Source organism: Cololabis saira, chromosome 18 (assembly GCF_033807715.1).
Source record: "Cololabis saira isolate AMF1-May2022 chromosome 18, fColSai1.1, whole genome shotgun sequence".
Lineage (NCBI taxonomy): Eukaryota > Metazoa > Chordata > Actinopteri > Beloniformes > Belonidae > Cololabis > Cololabis saira.
Window position 1 is genome coordinate 24,612,839 of NC_084604.1, and position 20,549 is coordinate 24,633,387.

Consider the following 20,549-nt stretch of genomic DNA (forward strand, 5'->3'; position numbering starts at 1 on the left):
GTCCAATCAGAGAGCAGGGGGGCGTGGCCATCCCCCGTATTTACTTCCGTCAATATTTCCAGCACGGCAGAGCAAAGACACAGAAGTAAACGGCACGACAACAGAATCGCTGCGATATTGAGGTTCGTTTAGTATATTTTATAAATTTCCAGTTGATTGTTAGCGTGGTTTAGATTCTTGATTTTGTTTATGTCCCGTTTCCTCGCGTTGAACCAACTGACATCTTTGTTTTAACGCTATTTTAAGCCCTTTAAGCGTTAAATGCGCCGTGCAAGAGATGCAGGTTATGAAATGCGCCACAGACGATAATATTTATATTTTTAAAATAGGTTTTTTTTTTCTCTCAGTATCTAGTATTGTGTTGCTCAACCTATAACATTGTCAAAACGGGTTCAATTTCGAGAAGGTTTACTAATATTGTGGTCCTGTTGTTGATGTGAGTGTACAGAAGGTTTATTTTAACACTAAAACTTAAATGAGTTAAAATTCAAGCACCTCTGTATTCGTGTTATTGATGTGTTTAACTAGTTATTTTTCAAATTACTAGTTGGTTTTTTTTGTAAGCCCCCAGTTTGGATTTGCCAAAAGTGTCACTGCTTTTGAATACTAATTTCTCTACTTTAAATTAAATATAATATGAAGTATTGATTCCTCTATTGTTCTTGGTAAAGTACAATTAGGTAAAGGTTTAACCTAAATATTTACATTCTTAAACTGATTCTGAAAACTTAACACAAAACTTTAAACTTATGTTATATTCTAATTTAACCATACACTCCAGAAGCCCTTACATGTATTCAATAAAATAAGAATGAAAATTTACTTGAAAATGGTATATCAAGTAGTTTCAACTGCATGAAGTTTTTATTAAGATTCTTTGTTTAAGTGAATTAAATTAACTGTACACACCTGTATTGACTGTAACCTAACTAGATTCCTTATTTAGAAAACAACACATTTTTTTTAGGTACATAAGACAGTTATATAAACAGCAAATTATTTGACATCATGCATCATGTATCTTCATGATACCTAAACACATTTGCATGGAATCACCAGACTTCGCTTAATTTTTTGAGACGGCACACAAATTGTCCTAAAATAAAGAATGCTGCATTTAGTAAGCAGTTTTAGTGCATATGTATGAACCAATCTTTTTCACAAACTGCAGCAATGTTGAGCACCATTAAAACCACCTCTCATCCAAAATCTTAAAGTATGTTCTCCATACTTGCAGACAAAAACAGCAGATTAATTCAGATCTTAAACACATTTCAGACTAAATGATTTTAGGCCTGATTTTCCCATCACAGAGCTCACTGATGCTTCAGTTGCAAAACAACAGGAGCTCTGGAGTCATCACTAGATCCTACTGTTTGAAAAACTGAAAGAATCTTCAAAGATGCCAGCCAACATGTTGTGAACAGGAAATGATATTAAACAATCCAAATATCTCGAGCTATCAGGGGCATCCCTATTTGAGCTATTGCCAATGAGAGACCAAGGCATGAGGTGAGGTCACGTTGAAGGGAATTCCATATGGGAAATCGACAAAGCAAGAGGGAGATGCACACAATGGCCATACCACATACAGCAGGCTGCTACTTTTTGATTATTTTAGAGAGCAGTCCAGTGACTAGGTCTCTGTCAGATCCTGTTATGTGTGACACTCTGTCTGCAGTCAGTCGTGTAATTTGGAATAGGAAATGACTTCAAGACTCTAAACAGACCAACAATCACCCAATTCTGAAATTCACATGGTCAAAAACCAGTATGGAGGCTATATTAGACAGCTATGAGCTTTTTCTGTATTTATTCTGTATGCATCTCTGTATTTAACAAACATTCGGTAGTGTGATCCAGAACATGTGTATATATGTATTCTGGATTACATTCTAGGTGTTAGGAGTGACAGTGTTTGCTGTCCTCCAACCAATATGCCTTTCTTGGGCAAAGACTGGAGGTCGCCAGGTTGGAGCTGGACAAAGACAGAACAAGGCTGGAAGAGGACTATCTTCTTTGGACATGAGTTGGAGGACAATAACAGAGAGATACACCTGAAAAAGTAAGATCATAGGTTTTCTAAGCTTTGTCACTCATTTCTGCCTTTTAATGACATTGCTTGACGATTAGTATCTCTGCTCATCTTTAATCGTGATAAGCTTTTCATTTACGAGATTTGAAAAGACTTAAGTATTTTGAGTTGTACAGTAATCGTATAAAAATTCACAAAACCGTTTGTGTGCATGGATATAACAACTCAGAATAAATCGGCCTTGTTTGCACTGGATACATTCATGTTTTGAGCCAAACATCCATGCATCAGTTAAATATTATTTATTTATTAATATTTGCAAGCAAACACCCACTGCTTTTATGTTCTGAAATCTTAATAATAATGTCTAGTAATCAGATGTAATCCTCCTCTTTAGGCTGTTTTTCTTAGTGTGCACTCTTATTTCACTAATATTGTCACCGGCTAATGGTCAAACCTCTTGGACAAGTTTTAAGATTACTATAGCCCATAGGGGAAGAAGATATAGAAGTATATTGGCACCTTAGATTTTAAGAAAAATAAATGGAATTTACATAAAATGCATTTAATCTATTAGATACCAACATTGTGGAAAGATGAGTAGATGTTGTGGTAATAAAGCCACAGTTGTCTTTATTACTACATGATGGACAACAACTAACTTCTTCCCCAACCAGAAACTTCAAATATCAAACTTTAAATATAAATATGGGACTTATATGACATATTGGAGTATGTTTGCATATGTGTGTAATATATTAAAGGAATGGTTTAGAAAAATAGATACGGTAACTCCTAAAAACATCTTACATAAATATTGCTGAATCTGATTTTCACAAGGAGAAACGTAATCCTTGTTGTACACATGAATTCCTATATAAACTTTAGAGTTACAGTTAAAGCAATAAATGTTGATAAAGCTGGTTGTTTTATTGCACATTTGTGTTGTTTATCTTTACTGATTCTTATATACTCAAGAGTAATTTATGTGTCATATTAACAGGAAGTTGCAAAGGCATGTTTCAGTCAGATGTTGTTCTTGGAAAGTTTGTTTTCGTTTTTATATAAAATACATAAGAAAGTGAAAGAGTAAATCAACCCTGTATCTGGATATGTTTGCTTTATCTGTTTACTATACCAACTATATTCACATTATTGTACCAAAAACAGGCAAGCCAGTGATTTTTGGCTCAAGTGGAGTCTCGATCAGAGCCCTCTGATTGCTAGTGACTGGGTGCCAGAGCTTTTAGCCCAGCAGTTACCCTTGTTCCAGATAAGGCTAACTCTGGTATGAAGCAGTGTCAGGCTGAAAGGCTGATATTATCTTTGAGAGGAGAGACCAGATGCTTAAGAACATTTAAGTAAAAGCAAGCTCCCCAACTTGCTATTTCTTTCGGCTACATTTTTCAAAAACACTGCAGCAATGATAATAGTGTTCTAGTCATCTGTGGATAGTAGAGCTCTGCCCTGTTTTTTTACTCTGGGCTGCGAACGTGCACTTTGCAATTGCATTGCAGAGTGTAATTGCAGCTAACGAGTTTAGATCTTAGTAGCTTCACAACAGTGTTTGAAAGTAAAATTTTTTTTCAATATTAGACTAAACACACTGGTCAGCAGAGAGGAGAATTGTGGATAGAGATTGGACAGCAAGAAAGGAGTTATGTTACCATTATTGCCACAGTATCTAAAATTCTCAGGCCACCAAGGCCTTTTTTTATGCATTTGTATGAGTCGCAATACTGTATGTGTTAAATCCTCGCCAAAAAAATGAATCTCCCTCTGGACGGTAATGAAATTTAAGATCGGGTGTAAAGTGTTCCAGTGACTTGCGGTAGAGATCCATAGTTGACTAGAAGAGGAGAGTGTTGCTGAGCACCACTGAGCTGCTTTGATGGAGCCAAGTCTCCTCCTTGCCAGGGTAATTCATTCAATCTATTCAACCAGCTATTATCAGGGCCAGGGCAAAACGTCTTTGATGAGGTCATCTGCATGTTGTAGTTGGGGCTTGTTGTGGCCAGAAAGTTGCCATGACAACAAAGCCTAGTATAGAGGGTCCTTGAAACTTGAGGGTCATTTACTTGAGAACTAATACTCCACGTTTAAAGCCTGGATACATTGAATATGACACACAGTTGTTAAAACTAACAGGAGTGAGATCTTATTGCATACAGACCAATAAGGGCACAAAGCATTAGGCTGTTGATTTATTAATGCGGTTATATTTATGTGTTCACGTGTACAACAATGATTATGTTTCTCTCTGTGAAAATCAAATTAATCAATATTTATATTGGCTGTTTTTGTGTGATGTGAGTTATCTATTTTCTCTAAACCTTCCTTTAATATATTGCACACATATGCAAGCATAATGCAATATATGTTGTATAAGTCCCATATTTACATTTAAAGTTTGATATTTGAAGTCTCCGGTTGGCGGAAATTGCTTGCATTGAACTTTATAGTTGATTGACTCTCGTGTTACACAGTAGAGTTGAATTGTTGAAGTGTTGTTAATTGTTGTTTTGGATGTCGACTAATCTGTTCGTTATTGTTTTTGAGTTGAATTATCAGTTATAATGTATCTGATGTCCTCCAAAAGCCTTGCCACATCCACCGCTTGGTGACGCTGATGGTTTACTCTTCCTTTCTCTGTGCATGTTGTGCGTTGTTTTTCTTCTTTAGCAAGCTACATCAAGGTTATACTCATCCCTCCATAAAGTGCATTGCAATAACTAAACACAACAAAAAATAAAAATCCCCTACGTAATGACCTGTGTGTCCATCAAATCAATATAGTTTGATATAGCACATCAACACTAAAAATTCTGTGTCAAAGAATTTTTATAATTAACTGTCAAATAATCATTGCAGTCTTATTACACAGTAATGAAATGTGTTGAATGGACAATATGTTTTTTGTGTAGGAGGACATCAGGAAAGCAGTTCCTGGTCTTTGTTCACTCATCTCTGATGAAAACAAAGCTTGTCTATTTGCTCCATTATTCAAAAGACAGCCTAATATTGTAGCACACAAATAATACAATCCCATAAAACCAGAACTCAGCCTTGAACTTATGCTATAAACAGAAATCGTGTCACAATGTAAAAGCATAAAGTTAAAGCTGTGGAAGAATGGCAAGGCAAGTTTATTGACATAGCGCATTTCAACAAGTTATTCTGACAGATGTGTGTGAATACCTTAGAAACACATATACATATATATAACCATGAAAAACTTCAATTAACCCCCATGGTATGGTTTTAAAAAGAATTCCTGCTTAACAAGGCTGTATTGGGGTGATGGAATTCATTGATATTATTTGTTGAAATCTGCTGATCCAAAAGACTGTTGGCAGTGCGAGTTGTCTTGCAACATGATGGCTCTCCTTGATCACAGCAGGACACATGGGCTGTTTTGACACATGCCAACTGGAAATGAGTGGTCGCTCTAATCTAATGCAAAGATGTGAAGAGGTCCTCATTCTTAATCAGTTAATTTTGTTCAATTTTTCTGCAAACAACCTACTGTATTCACTTGTTTGGCTTGTATTGACCACAGCTGTTCATATACTGGATATTAGTTTGTGAGCACACGTCACTGGAATCCCAGCAACAATTGGTGATATCTCCCCCCGGGTCACAGTATCGCCTTTTGTATTGATCAGCCGACTAACAGCTCACATAAGCTTGTCAATTGGTCTGTTCAACAGAGAGGCAGAGGACATGGAATCAGACAATACCTAATGACATCATCTCTTTAAATTGGCAGCTCTCCAAACAAAACCATGACTCAGAAAGGCCAATGACTTCATGCCACTGAGCTACGCATTGTTCCACAAGTGGTTTAGATCATGTTGTAGTGGGTGCCAACACATCTCTGTCGCTTATTATCTGAAAACAGTAAAGGGCTACATAGGTTTCAGCTTTGTGTTACAAGCTCACCCTCTGAGAGTGTTAATTACCTTCATCATGTAGTCATTTTGATAAAGCATGCAATAAATGCTACTGTACTTGATTGCATCGCACAACTGTCAGTATTTATGATCTATTTATGATCTATTTTATCTATATTATTATTTGGACTTCCTGCATTGCCTTGTTTGATTTTTCCCCTGTAATGCAGACTTTGGTTTAAATCATCAATCAGCACAGTACAGTTTTTTTGTGTGTGTGGTTTTTTTTTTTTTGTTATTTTTTTTTTTATATAACTGACTTTGAAGCGATGCAATGCAACTTTGGCAGAAATCAAATATTTTCATCATCTTAATTTTCTGACCAGCCATGCACTTGGAGAAAATTTTCTTTCATGAAATGGATCTGGTACGCCTCTAATTTCACAGCTATTTCCACTGGTATAGAATCAATGTACAGAACCAATTGTAACAGGGCAGGGGTGGGCCTTATGAAATGACTCATACAGGAGCATCAAAAGCCACTGTTTTAATCAACCAAGATGGCTGCAGAATTGCTAATAACACTTTTGATCAATAAGTTTAGTCATTCATACTTTTTCATCAGTGTTCGTATTCCACTGCACAACATTTTGGATATCATTGATTGATGCTAGTCTGGTTGTCACTCTGCTTACATCACATGTTTTGATTGGTTGTATGCCTATCCAAAGCCCTTCATTGGTTCGGAAAAAGTAACAAAATAAAATCCTATTTATTAGGGAAATAAGGGGCTTTTGCTACATAAAAGTATTGGGAGTATATTTATTATTAGGGCCCGAGCACTTACAGTGCGAAGGCCCTATTGTATCTGTAGGGATTTTTATTATCATTCTTCTGACGAAAGGAGGGCCTTTTTGGCCCCCTAAACGTGCCCCAAAAGTCAGCAAATTTTGCACGCAAGCCAGGCCTGGCGAAAAATTGGATATTTCATGGTTTGCATTATAGGACGTGGCAAAATGGCTCAACAGCGCCCCCTAGAAAACTTTGTGCCTCAAGCCCCACAATACGGTTTGCCGTACATGCACGAAAATCGGTACACACCTGTATCATGTCGCAATTTAAAGAAAAGTCTCTTGGCGCCATGGCCGAAACCGAACAGGAAGTTGGCCATTTTGACTTAAAGGGGACATATTATGGCATTTAATGTATATTTTAAACAGGCCTTGAATGTCTTAAAAACAATCTAAAGCTTGTTTTTTCTACATAAATCAGAAATTCAGCCTGTGGGCCATGTCTTTAGTTTTACCACTTCTAAAGCCTTTTTCTGTGCTTCATTCTGAAGGGAGGCAAGGCTATGATAATGAGGCTCTGCGCTGATTGGCTGCTTGAATGATGTGTAGCAGGGGAGGAGACAAAGCGTCGCTCTGGGGAGAAGAGCAGCGGCTGCGTAGCAAAGCGTGTCCACGGTTCTGCGTTAAATCGACACGTACCCTACGCCGTAGGCTCTGCGTTGGTGTAACGCGGAACCATAAATCAGCCTTTAGTCACCTCGTCTTCACACAGGAAGATTTAATTTAATTCTAAACAGGTACACCACGGTTATTTACTCCAATTCCTCATCATTTCACTTCTTATGTTACAAGACAAATGAATCATGTTAACTGTAAAGAAATCACAACACTGAATTTTCACAAATGGCAACTTTATTGTTAAAATATATAAATAAAATGTATGCACTATTGCTGGCTCAAGGAAGGACCGTGCGTCTTCGGAATGTGTCGTTGAACAGCTCCAGGTGCATTGCTTGGAAAATCTGAAACCACAGAAGAAAAATGTATTACGATACTGAGCCGCCGGCTCCCCCGGAGCCCCCGGGCCCGGAGCTCCGGGTTCGGAGCTCCGGGCCCGGAGAGAGCTGGTTGTGGGCGTGGTTTCAGCAGCGGAGGCCGACCTATGGAAATCTGCTCCCGTCGATTCTAAACGGCTCAAAAAAATCACGTGACACTGGGGGATTCTGCCGGGCGGGGGTCACAGACCTTGCAGAAGTTCATGGGATTTGATCTCCCCTGTGTTGGCAGGGTGAGGGGAGACCACTTTATATATGTTAAAACAAGAAAAAACATGTTTTTCATAATAGGTCCCCTTTAATTGTGTAATTTTGGCGCAATTTATGCCATTCCTTCGGCAATTAATACGGCCCGAACCGTAACGTGCACCCAGGTGTGTTATACATCAAAAGGTGCGTCTCCATCCTACAACGACGCGCATTACTTTTCTCAGTCAAAAGCGTTACCGCGGCGACGCTAGACGCCAAAAAGCGCGCCCACCCTTCATCTGATTGGTCCATATTTGATAGTTCCTACTTTCTGCTATAACTTTTCAATGGTTTGATATAAAGAGTCATGGGTGGTGTCATCGGACTCGGTTTTGAGTTCTTGACCATAATTGGCCTGACTTAGCCCCGCCCCTTCTTCTGATTGGTTGTCCCTATTTTCTGCTATAACTTTTGAATGGTTTGACATAGAGAGCCGTGGGTGGTGTCATCGAACTCGGTTTTGAGTACTTGACCTTCATTGGTGCTAATTAGCCCCACCCCTTCTTCTGATTGGTCGATATTTCATAGTTCCTATTTTCGGCCATAACTTTTGAATGGTTTGACATAAAGAGTTGTGGGTGATGTCATCGGACTTGGTTTTGAGTCCTTGACCTTAATTGGTGCAAATTGCACGCGCGAGGGCCCATTCATCGCTGCTTGCAGCTTTAATTTGTTTTGCTTTTTTAATGGGTGGAAATTACATAAACAAGTTACAACTGTCCTTGTTGTTTTTTTTATATATATATATTATGTGTGCTTCTAATATCAGAGCAAAAAGCAACGTTTAAACACATTGACACTGTTTCATCACATAGCTCAGATGTTTTTGATTTCTTCCAAGCTTTGAACATATCTCCACCGGGACTTTAGACAGTTCTTTTTCTGTGATGATCTCAAGGTTTTTCGGGTTTGAGGCTCCTTTTAGATCACGGCGGTGTTTACTTCCTTTGGCTTCTAGCCTCTGGCAGGTTTAGACAGCAGAATGTTTATATGGTTTTCTGTTAACAATTTTTTCAACCACTTTGGCTATGTCTTTCAGATTTTTGTTTTGTTGGAAGGTACATTGCCACCAAAGCCAAAGTTTTTGTTGTTGATTTTTTTAAACAGAGCACCTTCCAACAGTGATCTGAAGAATTCCGCCAAAGAAAACTAAACTTTAGAGTGGCTCGTCATGATCCAGGCCTGAATCCCAGGCAGGCTGTTTGGACATATTACACTGACTTATAATAATGCGCATGAATAATTTGAGGCCATGGCATTTATTGACTTAATGGTCCAGTTAAACATCGCTATAAATCAAAATTTTGTACGAATGATGTTTGGCTTAACTGCGGATCTTAATATTTTTTGTTGCACACATATGAAGACACATAATGTAAAACACATTTAGTCACATGTAAAGTGATGCAGAGTGCAGTAAAGGGTATAACTTTATTTTTTTCTTCTATGTAAATGCCAAGGATATATTCTCAGGCTGTGATTTCCATTCAGCTGACCTTGATGCTCTCCGATGGTGGCAGTGTTGCAGGTCAGGTGCTCTGCTTCTGCCATTGGATTATTAATGCATGGAGAGTCAATTACAGGCTCTGTTCAGCCCTTTGATCTGTCAGTGAAAGGTTATTAGGGAATGTCAAGTTATACAAGAGCAGATCTTCATACAGATCAGCACATTTTTACTTGCAGAAGAACTTTGCTAGGGAACAAATTGCTCAGCTTTCCTAATCTGTCAGGGGCATTTTACGTAGAGCAGGGGTTTTCAACCTTTATTAAAACAAATGCCCCCTGACATTATACTGATCATCAGAGAACTGAAAGCCTTTGAGCAATGTTTTGAAAAGGCCTGAAACTGTTGATGTTTCAAATATTCTTGTGCTATCAGAGTTTTTATAGTGAAGACCAAGAATCCAACACATGAACAACAGAAATAAATGCCCAGCTGGTGGAAAAAGCAGTGGTCCTTCACACTGTCTTCAACTCATATTACATCCACATTTTCAAATCAACAGTAATTAATCAGTTGTCTTCACTTGAGCCTAATGAACGATAAAAGTAAGCCTTTCAAGCCGGTGAGATGAATTGAATTAAGAAAAAAGGAAGAGGATTTTAGCGTGAGCCCTGGGCGTGGTGGCTCACAGTTAACTTTTTCACCCTGAGTGACCCTGAGCACATCTTAGCTGACCAAATCAAGGCAGATGTCCACCTGTTGAAGACATGTTGGCAACAGGATCACAACATTTTTAGTAAAGTACTATTTGCACCTTTGAGAAACTCCAGGACTGCTGTGAACAGCTTTCAGAGGTTTGCCAGACAGTTGTCTCTGGAGAGTCGGTGCACCTTTGTGTTTGTGCTGAAACACCTCATCATTGCACAGCTGTCTGAAGAGTCTGAAGAGTCGGTCTTTCTTTGCATGGGCCTTCATTTTATTTATGGCTCTTGTTGCTGCTCTGAGAGACTGATGGAGCGAAAGGGTTTTTGGCCACTGAGTTACGCTGGTGCAACAGGCAGTGTTTCATCTTGAGGTCATGGAAGTACGTAGCATCTTTAGACAGGAGTATTTTTGATGAGATACTCCTTTAGGCACAAGGTTCCATTACCTTAGAAAAAAAACCCTACTCACAAAACAGGCACATCTGTGTATTTGTCAATGAGGGAATAACACTGTGGCTTATGTGCTTGATGTACTGATTTTCTTGTTTTCCATCATGTTGTTGAATTATGTTTCTGATAATGATTTAAAGCGTAATTGTGCTTGTGTGTACTTTGAGTTGTTGTGAAATCTTAAACCGCTGAACCGGACTGCTGTCAGAGCTGCCAGAAGCTGTTCTGACTCGCTGCCGGTAGGGATTTGTTAATAGCTGTAGCTATGGGGATTATTTATTTCAACAGAGATCAGAAGCTCTTTTATTTCATTTTTTTAATTTACACTGTTTGCACTGACAGATGTGTAAAGTTGTGATAAATAACTGTGATTAATACCCCCCATTTATGCCTCCTTTTCAGCTATCTCATTCACAAAGTTCCTCGCCCCTCCAACGTTGATCATAGTTCTTACATCTAAAGATGCTGCTTATTTAAATCTAATGTCAGATTCTGTGTAATTGTGCAGAAAGTCCCTCACGCACCACAAGATTTTAACCTGGATTATTTATATTCTGCGTGTTTACATACATGTGACATGTTTTCATCTGATTTTCTGGAGCTGATTCCTTTCAAGTGAGAGAAAATGAGAAGTTTAAGTCAAAATGGGACGATCCTTTTTTTATCAGAAATAACAGAGTAGCAAGCTGTCCTAACTGTGTACCGGAGACAACTGAATAAGAGTGCAGGATGTTTGGAGATCTCTGCCAGACTTGCTTTGCCCAGAACACTGAGTCACATCTGTGTTTGGGTGTTTCAGACTACATTCTCTGTCTGCCTTTTGTACTGTTTACTTCATTATGAAGAAAGTATGAGTCTCTGAGCTTGCATATAATCAGTAACATAAATCAATAATGCATCAGGATTTCAATCACAAGAGTCTGGCCATCTAGAGTCTGTTTAGTTTCTTCTAGTTTGTCTACAGATCCACTGAGGCCCAATTACCCTAACCCTATGTTTTAGTGTCATTTGTTGGCTCCATTACATGGCGGCTTAGATCACTGAGTTGCATCAGGATGCCACAACAGATCAGAGTGTCAACAGTGGCTTGTGCCTGCCTGCTCTTCTGAATCCTCTGGATAAATGTGTATGTGCTGATAACTACTTCCAAAAATGTTTTCTCCGTGTGCACAGGCTCTGCAATGACAACAATGACAATCTGTTTGTCGAGGACATGCGGGACCTTGCCATCATAAAGAGGAAAAAGGACTTCTACAACAATAACACCAAGTCCCAGTGTGAGTTTCAGCAACATTAAATTGCCGTTCTGGTTTAGTGACGAGTCTGCAGTATGTAAATTAAAGACCCTGTGTACAACAGTGAAAAGTAAGTGAGACATTGGAACATGTGATGGAAATTTTCAGTCACTCTCTGAGGTCATTATGAGTACACTCAGGTCAGACCAGTATGTGTCTGTGCAGCTTGGTTTGGGTTTAGCTGTCATACACCACTGCAAACATTTTGTTTTGAGAGCTGCGTGTTATTTTGTCTAAAGAGCATCTGGCACTGTTCTGTGAAACTGCTGTACTGGCAACTCTCTCTGTCCCTCCTGGATAGAAACTTGAGATCTACGTTTTGACCCTTTTTTGCCTGCAAAACACAATTAAATAATTCACTAATAAAAGCCATATTGCCAAAATCTTTTTACTTTAGAATGCTGTTATATTGTTTCAGTCTCACTCTGTTATTGCAGTCACCTTGTGTGGTTAAAATCTGATTATAGAGAGGTTTTAGATACTTTTTTCCACAACGGAACATTTGAAGGCTTCTTGAAAATGTGTTTTTTAGATTAATTTGTGTAATTTATATCTCCACTTATATCAATTTTCTTTTTCATCCACTACTGGTGCTACTGTAGATAAATAACTGCAGTTACCCATCTGCCCTACTTTTTCATCTACATCTATGTCAGTACTGATCCTCAGCTACACAGTACATATAAAAGAGCATTGAAATTCTTCTTTTATATTAAGACAACATTATTATTATTATTAGTCCACTGTCTGACCTGTGGTTTTACTCTATTTCGCTGATTCAGTCAAGTCTTGCCATGTTAAGTCAGTAATTGCATTTCAGATAAATTAATTTCTTCTTTGTTTTAGAAGCCTTTTGGCTCCTTAAAAGTATCTAAGAGCATCCCAGTATCCACAGAAGTATTTAAAGAAATAATAAGGTGGTTAGATCATCCTGCACTATCACGGCTGAGTCTTCGTATGACAATAAATTTAAATATTTAGAGTTTCATCTAGTCTCTAAAAGCCTATCACTTTTTTTCATCTTAATAGTTTGGCAAGCTTCCTGAAATGTGGTCATGTTTTTATCCAAAAAGAGGGACCTTGTTATCAGGCTTGGTTGATTTTGATCTCAAGAGAACAATTGCAGTAATGAAGAAGTGAAATATAATGACATGCCCTCAAATCAGTGAAAGGAAAGTAAAAGGCCACCGTATTATTTCAATCAGTGCAAAAGAAAATAACCTTCATCAGTGTGTTTTATACTCTCAGCACTGTGTATCATACATATTCAAAAGCATATCAAAAATGTGATTATATATTTTTTTCTTTTAATTTTTAGTTGTTTTCAGGGATAAGTGGATCTATGTGCAAAAGGGAAGCACAAAAGAAGTAAGTACTTAAACTTTGATTCAAATTCTAAGATGAGCGCTAAAATTGCTGCCAAAGGAAACAGCTGGCTCTATTTTAATCAAATAAATCCTTATTACACACTATATTTGTGTCAATTTTTCTCGGTATTAATAGCGACATGGATACTGTACTCTTGGAGAAGCTCTCAACCGTCTAGACTTTTCTAGCGCCATTCAAGATTTAAGCAGATTCACTTATGTTGCAAAGGTGGGGAATGATTCACATATTTAGTTTTTTTGTTGTATAGATAGTGTGAGTGGCTTTATTTACTTATCTCCCTGTCTCTCCCCTACAGCTTTTTCAGTTAATAGCCAGGTCTCAGTTGACATCTTTGAGTGGAGCTGCCCAGAAGAACTATTTCAATATACTTGAGAAGATTGTACGAAAGGGTAGGACGCCTGACCCAGACTGATGACTTTTCCGGGGATGTACTGTATCTGCAGCCGTGTTTTATTTTTTTCTAGTGTTAGGGTACACCATTGTTCCCCAGGCTCCAGTTTAGGATAAGCATTTTTTTATATGTTATAGAAAAAAAAAATCTATGGCTATGAGAAAGCAGCAGATTTTTTCCCTAATAGTCCTATCAATTTCCCTGGAGTCCCACTGAGTGTCTTAACCCCAAAACCATAACGACCAGTGTGCTCCATAATTATAATTACATTGCAAAGCACTGATCAACACTGATAAAACCATGTCCTGTCAAAATGTATTTCCCCCCTTTGAAGGTAGCTTTTTCTTATTTATTTTTTTACCTAATTGTAAAGGGATGTTTTTGTTTTTGAATAGGAGCTATTATACATGAATGTCTTTTTAATTGTTTTGTATTTTGTGTTTATTCTTTCAATATATTCTTTAGTCCTGGAGGATTACTACAACCCACGGCTTGTGAAGGACCTTCTGCAGGACCTGAGCTCCACACTGCACAGTCTGACCATCCATGTTGGCAGGTGTGTCCTCGTGGGCAACGTGAACATCTGGTTGTGCCGCCTGGAGACCATTGTTAAATGGCAGCAGGAGCTCAACAACCTGCAGATCCCCAAGGTAGAAAACAGATTAGTGCATATACACTAATCCTGCATACAATGTACCTGCTTATTTGATTTGTAGATTCCACGTACACACCGAGTTTGATACTTGAATCATTACAAGTCACCTTGAATTGACAGAGCATTTCATTTTCTGCTGTAGTATAGTATTAATTTTTCTCCTCTTCTTCTACTTCTTTCAGCAAATCTACGCTGGTATGTCATTCAATGACTTGCCCCTATACATGCAGAACCAGATCCTATGTAAGTTATCGGATGCCTGTGACATCATTAACCTGGGACAGGCCACACCTACATTGCACAGCCTCAGTGAGAACAGGACACTCTGGAAGAAACTTTGCCAATTTCACTTCTCAGACAAACCGGTGAGAAAGCAGCATATCGAGCCATTAGAACTGAACTGAAATGTAAATATTTAGTCATTTTTATTGAAAAAAAGGAGTAGTTAAGTGTTGAAACAGAAGACTGGACCAAAGAGAGACTGAAATTCAGTGATGACCACTAGAGGGCAGTGTTGTTTCAGTTTACTCGCAGCTCATTATGATTTCTCTCAGCCCCCCCCCAGTCACACAAGAGATTAGTATTAATTACAGGTCTTCTGTAAAATTGCACTGTGTTCTGGTTTTTAATTGCACTGTGTTCCGGAGTTTGAGTAATTATTTAATGTTTTCCTTTTGTGTTTTTGTTTTTCACATTTACTTTCACACAGTATTGTAGGAATTTGGCACTAAGCAAGAGTGACAACGTGGACTGGAAGCTGATGTATTTCACCCTGCAGAAACACTATCCCATGAAGGAGCAGTACGGGGACACGTTGCACTTCTGCAAACACTGTAGCATCCTCTTCTGGAAGGTAAACATGACAAGCAGCTAAACTCTATCCATGTTTATACATGTTCTACCCATATCCCGCCCACCAGCCAAAAACTCTCTGAAACTTGTCGCTATATGTGGTAAAATCAATGTTAAAACATTGATTTTTCTATAATAACAACAAAAATAATAGCTTAGATGCAGAGGTGGACAGAGTACTCGACCCCAGTACTTGAGTAAGAGTACAAATACTACTGGTCAAAATTTACTCCGTTACAAGTAAAAGTAGCTCAGTCAAAATATTACTCAAGTAAGAGTAGAAAAGTACTTGCTTTTAAAGGTACTTAAGTATCCAAAAGTAAATGCTTTTAAATTTACTTTAAGTAAAAGTAAGAGGAAGAGTACATTTCTTATTTTCCACATCAGTAAATTACTATATTTTTTCTAAATTAATTTAAGGATCTTTTAACTCTTGTTTCTGAGAATTAACTCTTTGAAACCAGCTGCACTGATGTGCACTGATGCTGCACTGATGTGCTGCTTTTAGAAGAGTTAAGATACGGCCAAGGATTTTGTGAAAGTCCTGCTCCGAGTCCGGCTCATTATCAGACTCAGATGACTCAGCGGATTGTCTTTCTCCTCCTCACGCAGGCGTAGCCATTGTTGTGGCTCTGTCTTGACTTGTTGCGGCTCTGTCTTGACAAACGCAGGCTACTTTGGCGGTATCGTTTTGAGGAGGCTTGACGTATTTCCGCTTTACGTACATCCCAGTGGAGAGCGTGCACTGTGATAGGTCTCCTCCTTTGACAAAAACAGCTTGTGTCTAAAATAGGATTTTAGGGAAGAAGAAAAAAGAGCAGACCTGAAAGTAACGAGTACTTTTCAGCCTTCCTAGAAATTTACTCGAGTAAAAGTAAAAATATTTGTCTTGGAAATGTATTCAAGTAAGAGTAATAAGTACCAAAGAAATCTAATACTCAAGTAAAGTACAAATCCTCTGGATATGTACTTAAGTACAGTACTCAAGTAAATTTACTCTGTTACTGTCCACCACTGCTTAGATGTAACTCTGGCCTGTTGAGATTCTCATATTGATCTGAACTGAAACAAGTGTGCATCTTGTCTACTTTGCTCGTGAATAATAGTTTGTTGTTAACATTAAGGTTAGAGAAGACTTGATCTCAATGGCCAACCTCATCCTGTAAGCTGATGGGATGGATTCTTTACCATATGAAACTCTGGCTTACGTCTCATCTCTGGTTCGGAAACTTTATCTCGCGTGGTGATACTTGATACAACAAAAAGAGAAAATGTTAACGTCATTGAAACTGTTCTTTGACAAGATACTAAAAGCGTTTGGGAGCTAAAGAGAAACACTGTTGTAGTTTTGAAAGGGATAAAGTGTGTTTTCCATTCTTGCTTGACAGGAATTTTGGTGTTCAACAGTTCAGAGCCTCCTTTTGTTGCATTTTTTTCTTTATTCCAAATTTTAGACTCTAGGCGGGTCAGTTTAGCACCTAGACTCTCACTTCAATGTCAAACTATTTTAATACATGTGAAATGTTGTTTGGCATTGTCTTACTAAAATAAGCAAGGTTTCTGGATGTATACGTATGTACTTCCCAAACATGTATGATCAATCAATATTTAGAATGTCCTTTCTATAGACATATTACCAACCTATTGCCATTTAACCATTTATTTGAGTTACAAGTCAGTTGTGCTTTTGTTATATGCCGCTGATGTCACTTTTGAAACTAGTATTTATGTTAGTTTCTTTGTTTTGGCATTTGATATTATGTCTTAGATTATTTAAAGCCGCTCTATGTAGCAGTACCACGTCTGACCACAGGAGGGCGCATACACATGTTGCATTGAGTCCCTGACAATACTGTTTTGACTGAAAACATTATTTAGATAGCACTTTGTCCCATTAGAGGCACACTTCAACGGTGTCTTATAGCAAGGTGAAAATGTGAAGGATCGTCTCTGTGATTAGGGAGTTATCACAAATTATTTCTGAAAACTGTACGGTTCCACAAGCACAGAGTGTGATGACTATGTGCTGAGTACAGTAAATTAAACCAGCATTGTTCTGACAAAAGTTTCTCTGAAAACTCCTCTAAAATTTCCCTTTCTTGTGGCGTGTGGGATCCAGCAGATCCCACATTGAAAGACACATGAGCATTAGCTGGTTATGCTAATCCTCTTGCCACAAGTACAATGGATTTTATAAACTCGTGCTCACACATGTATTAATGAATTTTTGTCCTCTGCTCTTAAACCACATGTAAAAGAAGAAAAAAAAATGTCTGGGATTTCTAATCTTGTTTTGAGCGAAAAAAAACTAAATGTGTACTCTCAGTTATATATTTTGCACCCTTGTTTACTTTACCCAAACTTGTTATGATTCTTGGCTGGGTCCCTGCGTAGTTTAACTCTCTTTTCTTCATCCTTTCCCTTGCTTGTGTCCCTTCCTTCCTCGTTCTCCTCCTGGTTTCCCTTCTCCTTGATTCCTTAAGGATCACCATGTGGCTTTGTTATTCAAGGTATTTTGTTCCCCACGATGCCTTCCTGTTGCTCCATTCAACAGTTCAGCCTCTGCTAGTGTGGTTATGACATACATGTGTTACACTTTCTTTTGTTCTGTTCTCACTTTTCCATGATTTCATCACTTTTTGTCTGAGGTGTTTAGTAAATAAATTCTTTTTAGCTCACCTCTTATCTTCCAACTTGATCCACTTGTATTTTGTCAGATCTTTGCTGAAAACAATCAGCTGTACTTATCTAACATCAATATTTAGTCAGTGCCCAATATAGTTTTTTTGTTTATAGCCGTCTGTAAATCCATCCCCAAGTTTTTGTGTAAACTCATTTCAGACTTCCTGCTACTTCCTGCTAATATATATATATATATATATATATATATATATATATATATATATATATATATATATATATACTTCAGCTTGAATGTTAAGTTTTCAAGTTTGAAATAAAACGCAATTTTAAACCAGATGTAAAAGAGTAACAAAAACTGCATTGATGCATTGTCAAAGGGGTATGCCATCATTTTGGGATGTATCTGATTTGCCATCCAACCTCGAGTCTGAAGTGGATCCAAAAACTCTCAAGTCTTACAAGCCTCCACCAGTCACCAGTCTCTAATATACTAGCTGGAAGTGGACCGCTACACTACTGCAGCAATCTACTTTGCATAAGAGACTAAATAAACATACTAATAACTCAACCTTCTGTAGAAATAACTGCGTAAAATGAGATGCAACAATCTTATTAACAGATACATGCAAGGAACTCCAGGCTATTTTGGGAAAGTGCCGTTACCTTGGCGCAGTGGTCGTTTGCAGCAGCATTGTTGCTAGTTAACTTTCAATCAGAGAGTTTGAGAAATCAGTGAAGTCAGTTCACCAGCACACAGTTTACAATCAACTTCCAAGACCTGCAAGTTGTTCCTTGTCCGGTTTAAAAAAGGACACGGCTCTGGATCATTTGACTGTGTACTCACATCGTCGACCAAAGTTAGAAATCGCATTGGCCACTGGTCACTGGCTTGTCACACTGTTCAAGATTCAAGATTCTTTATTTGTCATTAAGCCAGCAACCCGGCACAACGGAGTTTCATTCCAGCACAGCCCGTCCAAAGAACAAAAAAACAAACAAACAACATACGACATGGTTACACAGGTGCCTGAGGCCGCAGCCAAAAGCTTAGCGCAGCCCTTTGACAGATGTTACGACAGGGTTTCAGGGGTTTTAGGGTAATAAGAAATAAAACGTTGGCATATCCTTTTAAAACCAGTGCAGCCATGTTTATAACATTAGTAGCAGCTCTGACTTCCACACAATGGACAACATTCTACTATTATATATAATTTACTGCAGTCTTCAAACATTTTACGTCTCATAATTTTTTTTAGAATATCATTTCTAATCATAAATAATTATCATGATTTCTCAGTTTCCTCAAATTGGTTGCTAATTTTGTAAATGCTTCTATTGCAACCACACAGATTTTTTTTAAGGTTCCTCTTCTTTCTGCTGATTTTCCTGTCTGTTCTCGGGCAGGACTTTGGCCACCCGTGCACAGCCCATGATCCAGACAGCTGCCTGATGCCCATTTCCCCGCAGCACTTTATCGACCTCTTCAAGTTCTAAGACCTTCATGTCGTTCTTCAAGCCGAGCGCCCGTTTACGTTCACTCCCACACCGAGGGTGTGCAAAGACCTTGATGTCATTTACCCAAATACAAAGGGCTCCAAATGAACTAAACGGGGTGTTGTCTTTGTTTCTCAGCGCACAATACTTTCCATAATATTGAAGAATAAATATGTATGTTTATGTGTTGTTGTTTTTTTAAGAATGTTGATGAATATCAAAGGAATTTTTGTCCTTCCGCACAAATGTTTGCCGTTATGGCAGATAATAGGGATTCTGGACAGAAAGAATCAGAATATGTAACTGAAATATAAATATTTTGAGAGGATTTATATGTTAAACAAGCTTTAGCATGTTTATGGTAAGTGAGTGGGTGACTATTGGTGATGCATAATGAGTTTGTTAAAGTAATGGAAAAAGATAAATATTTAATTGAGGCAAAAAATGTGTTTTATTAATTATTGATGGTGTAATGCTGTTTTTCAATGTGTTTGACTGTGATGTTTTTCTCCAGTAACCTTATGACACGTTTTAGTCTATTTACAAACTATTTGTTGTCCTTTGTGAGTTCCCTCTGTGCCAGCCAGCAGTGTTGATACTAAAAAGTGTTAATGTAACAATCCCATTTGCTGTATTAGGTTTTTCTACTTTTGTTAGAAGTTTAAAGTGATGAATGGAAGAAGTATTATTTAAAGCCACTTTTTGTGGTAATACCACTGGTGGCCACGTGGGGGCATATAGCGCCGCTATGGTGACAAAAGACCTACTGACAAAACTGCTATTTAACTTTCTTGTAATATGCTGCCCCCGTGTGGTCACAAGTGGCATTGCTCCACAGTGTGGCTAAAAAAAAAAATCCTTTAAACCCTTCATCAAACTTTTGTAATATCCCTTTACTATTCCAATACTTTTGATGGTACTATCATGACTTTTGTGGGGTGGAAACCAGCAATAAAATGAAGTATTTCTAAAGACCTTTTTCTGTTATTAACAATTTATATTTTTAGTGATATTATTGGTTTGTTATTCTTTTTGATTTTAAAAAAACTCTTTTTAGACTTCTTATAGCGTTCAAGTCTTATATTTTGATATTAATTGCTTCTTTTTCTGTTGTGACAGTGATATTATTGAATTCATGTTTGTGTACAATAAATCAAGTTGTATATTTATTTCAAAAAACTTGAAAAGGCTTTTTAAAAAAGAGAGTAA

General features: G+C 37.9%; 1 protein-coding gene across 3 annotated transcripts; it reads left to right on the forward strand.

Moving 5' to 3' along the window:
• Positions 1 to 53: 53 nt before the first annotated feature.
• Positions 54 to 20,456, forward strand: fbxo25 (F-box protein 25). 3 transcript variants are annotated; one of them, XM_061706944.1, is made up of 11 exons: positions 54 to 122; positions 1,900 to 2,065; positions 11,795 to 11,898; positions 13,235 to 13,284; positions 13,420 to 13,512; positions 13,601 to 13,694; positions 14,162 to 14,346; positions 14,534 to 14,716; positions 15,061 to 15,204; positions 17,687 to 17,713; positions 19,251 to 20,456. In XM_061706944.1, the coding sequence occupies exons 2-11, from the start codon at positions 1,938 to 1,940 to the stop codon at positions 19,338 to 19,340; spliced, it is 1,098 nt and encodes a 365-aa protein (XP_061562928.1). In that variant the 5' UTR covers positions 54 to 122; positions 1,900 to 1,937; the 3' UTR covers positions 19,341 to 20,456. The 3 variants fall into 3 exon arrangements, with proteins under 3 accessions (XP_061562928.1, XP_061562929.1, XP_061562930.1); XM_061706945.1 differs by lacking the exon at positions 17,687 to 17,713; XM_061706946.1 differs by lacking the exon at positions 13,420 to 13,512.
• The last annotated feature ends 93 nt before the right edge of the window (positions 20,457 to 20,549 follow it).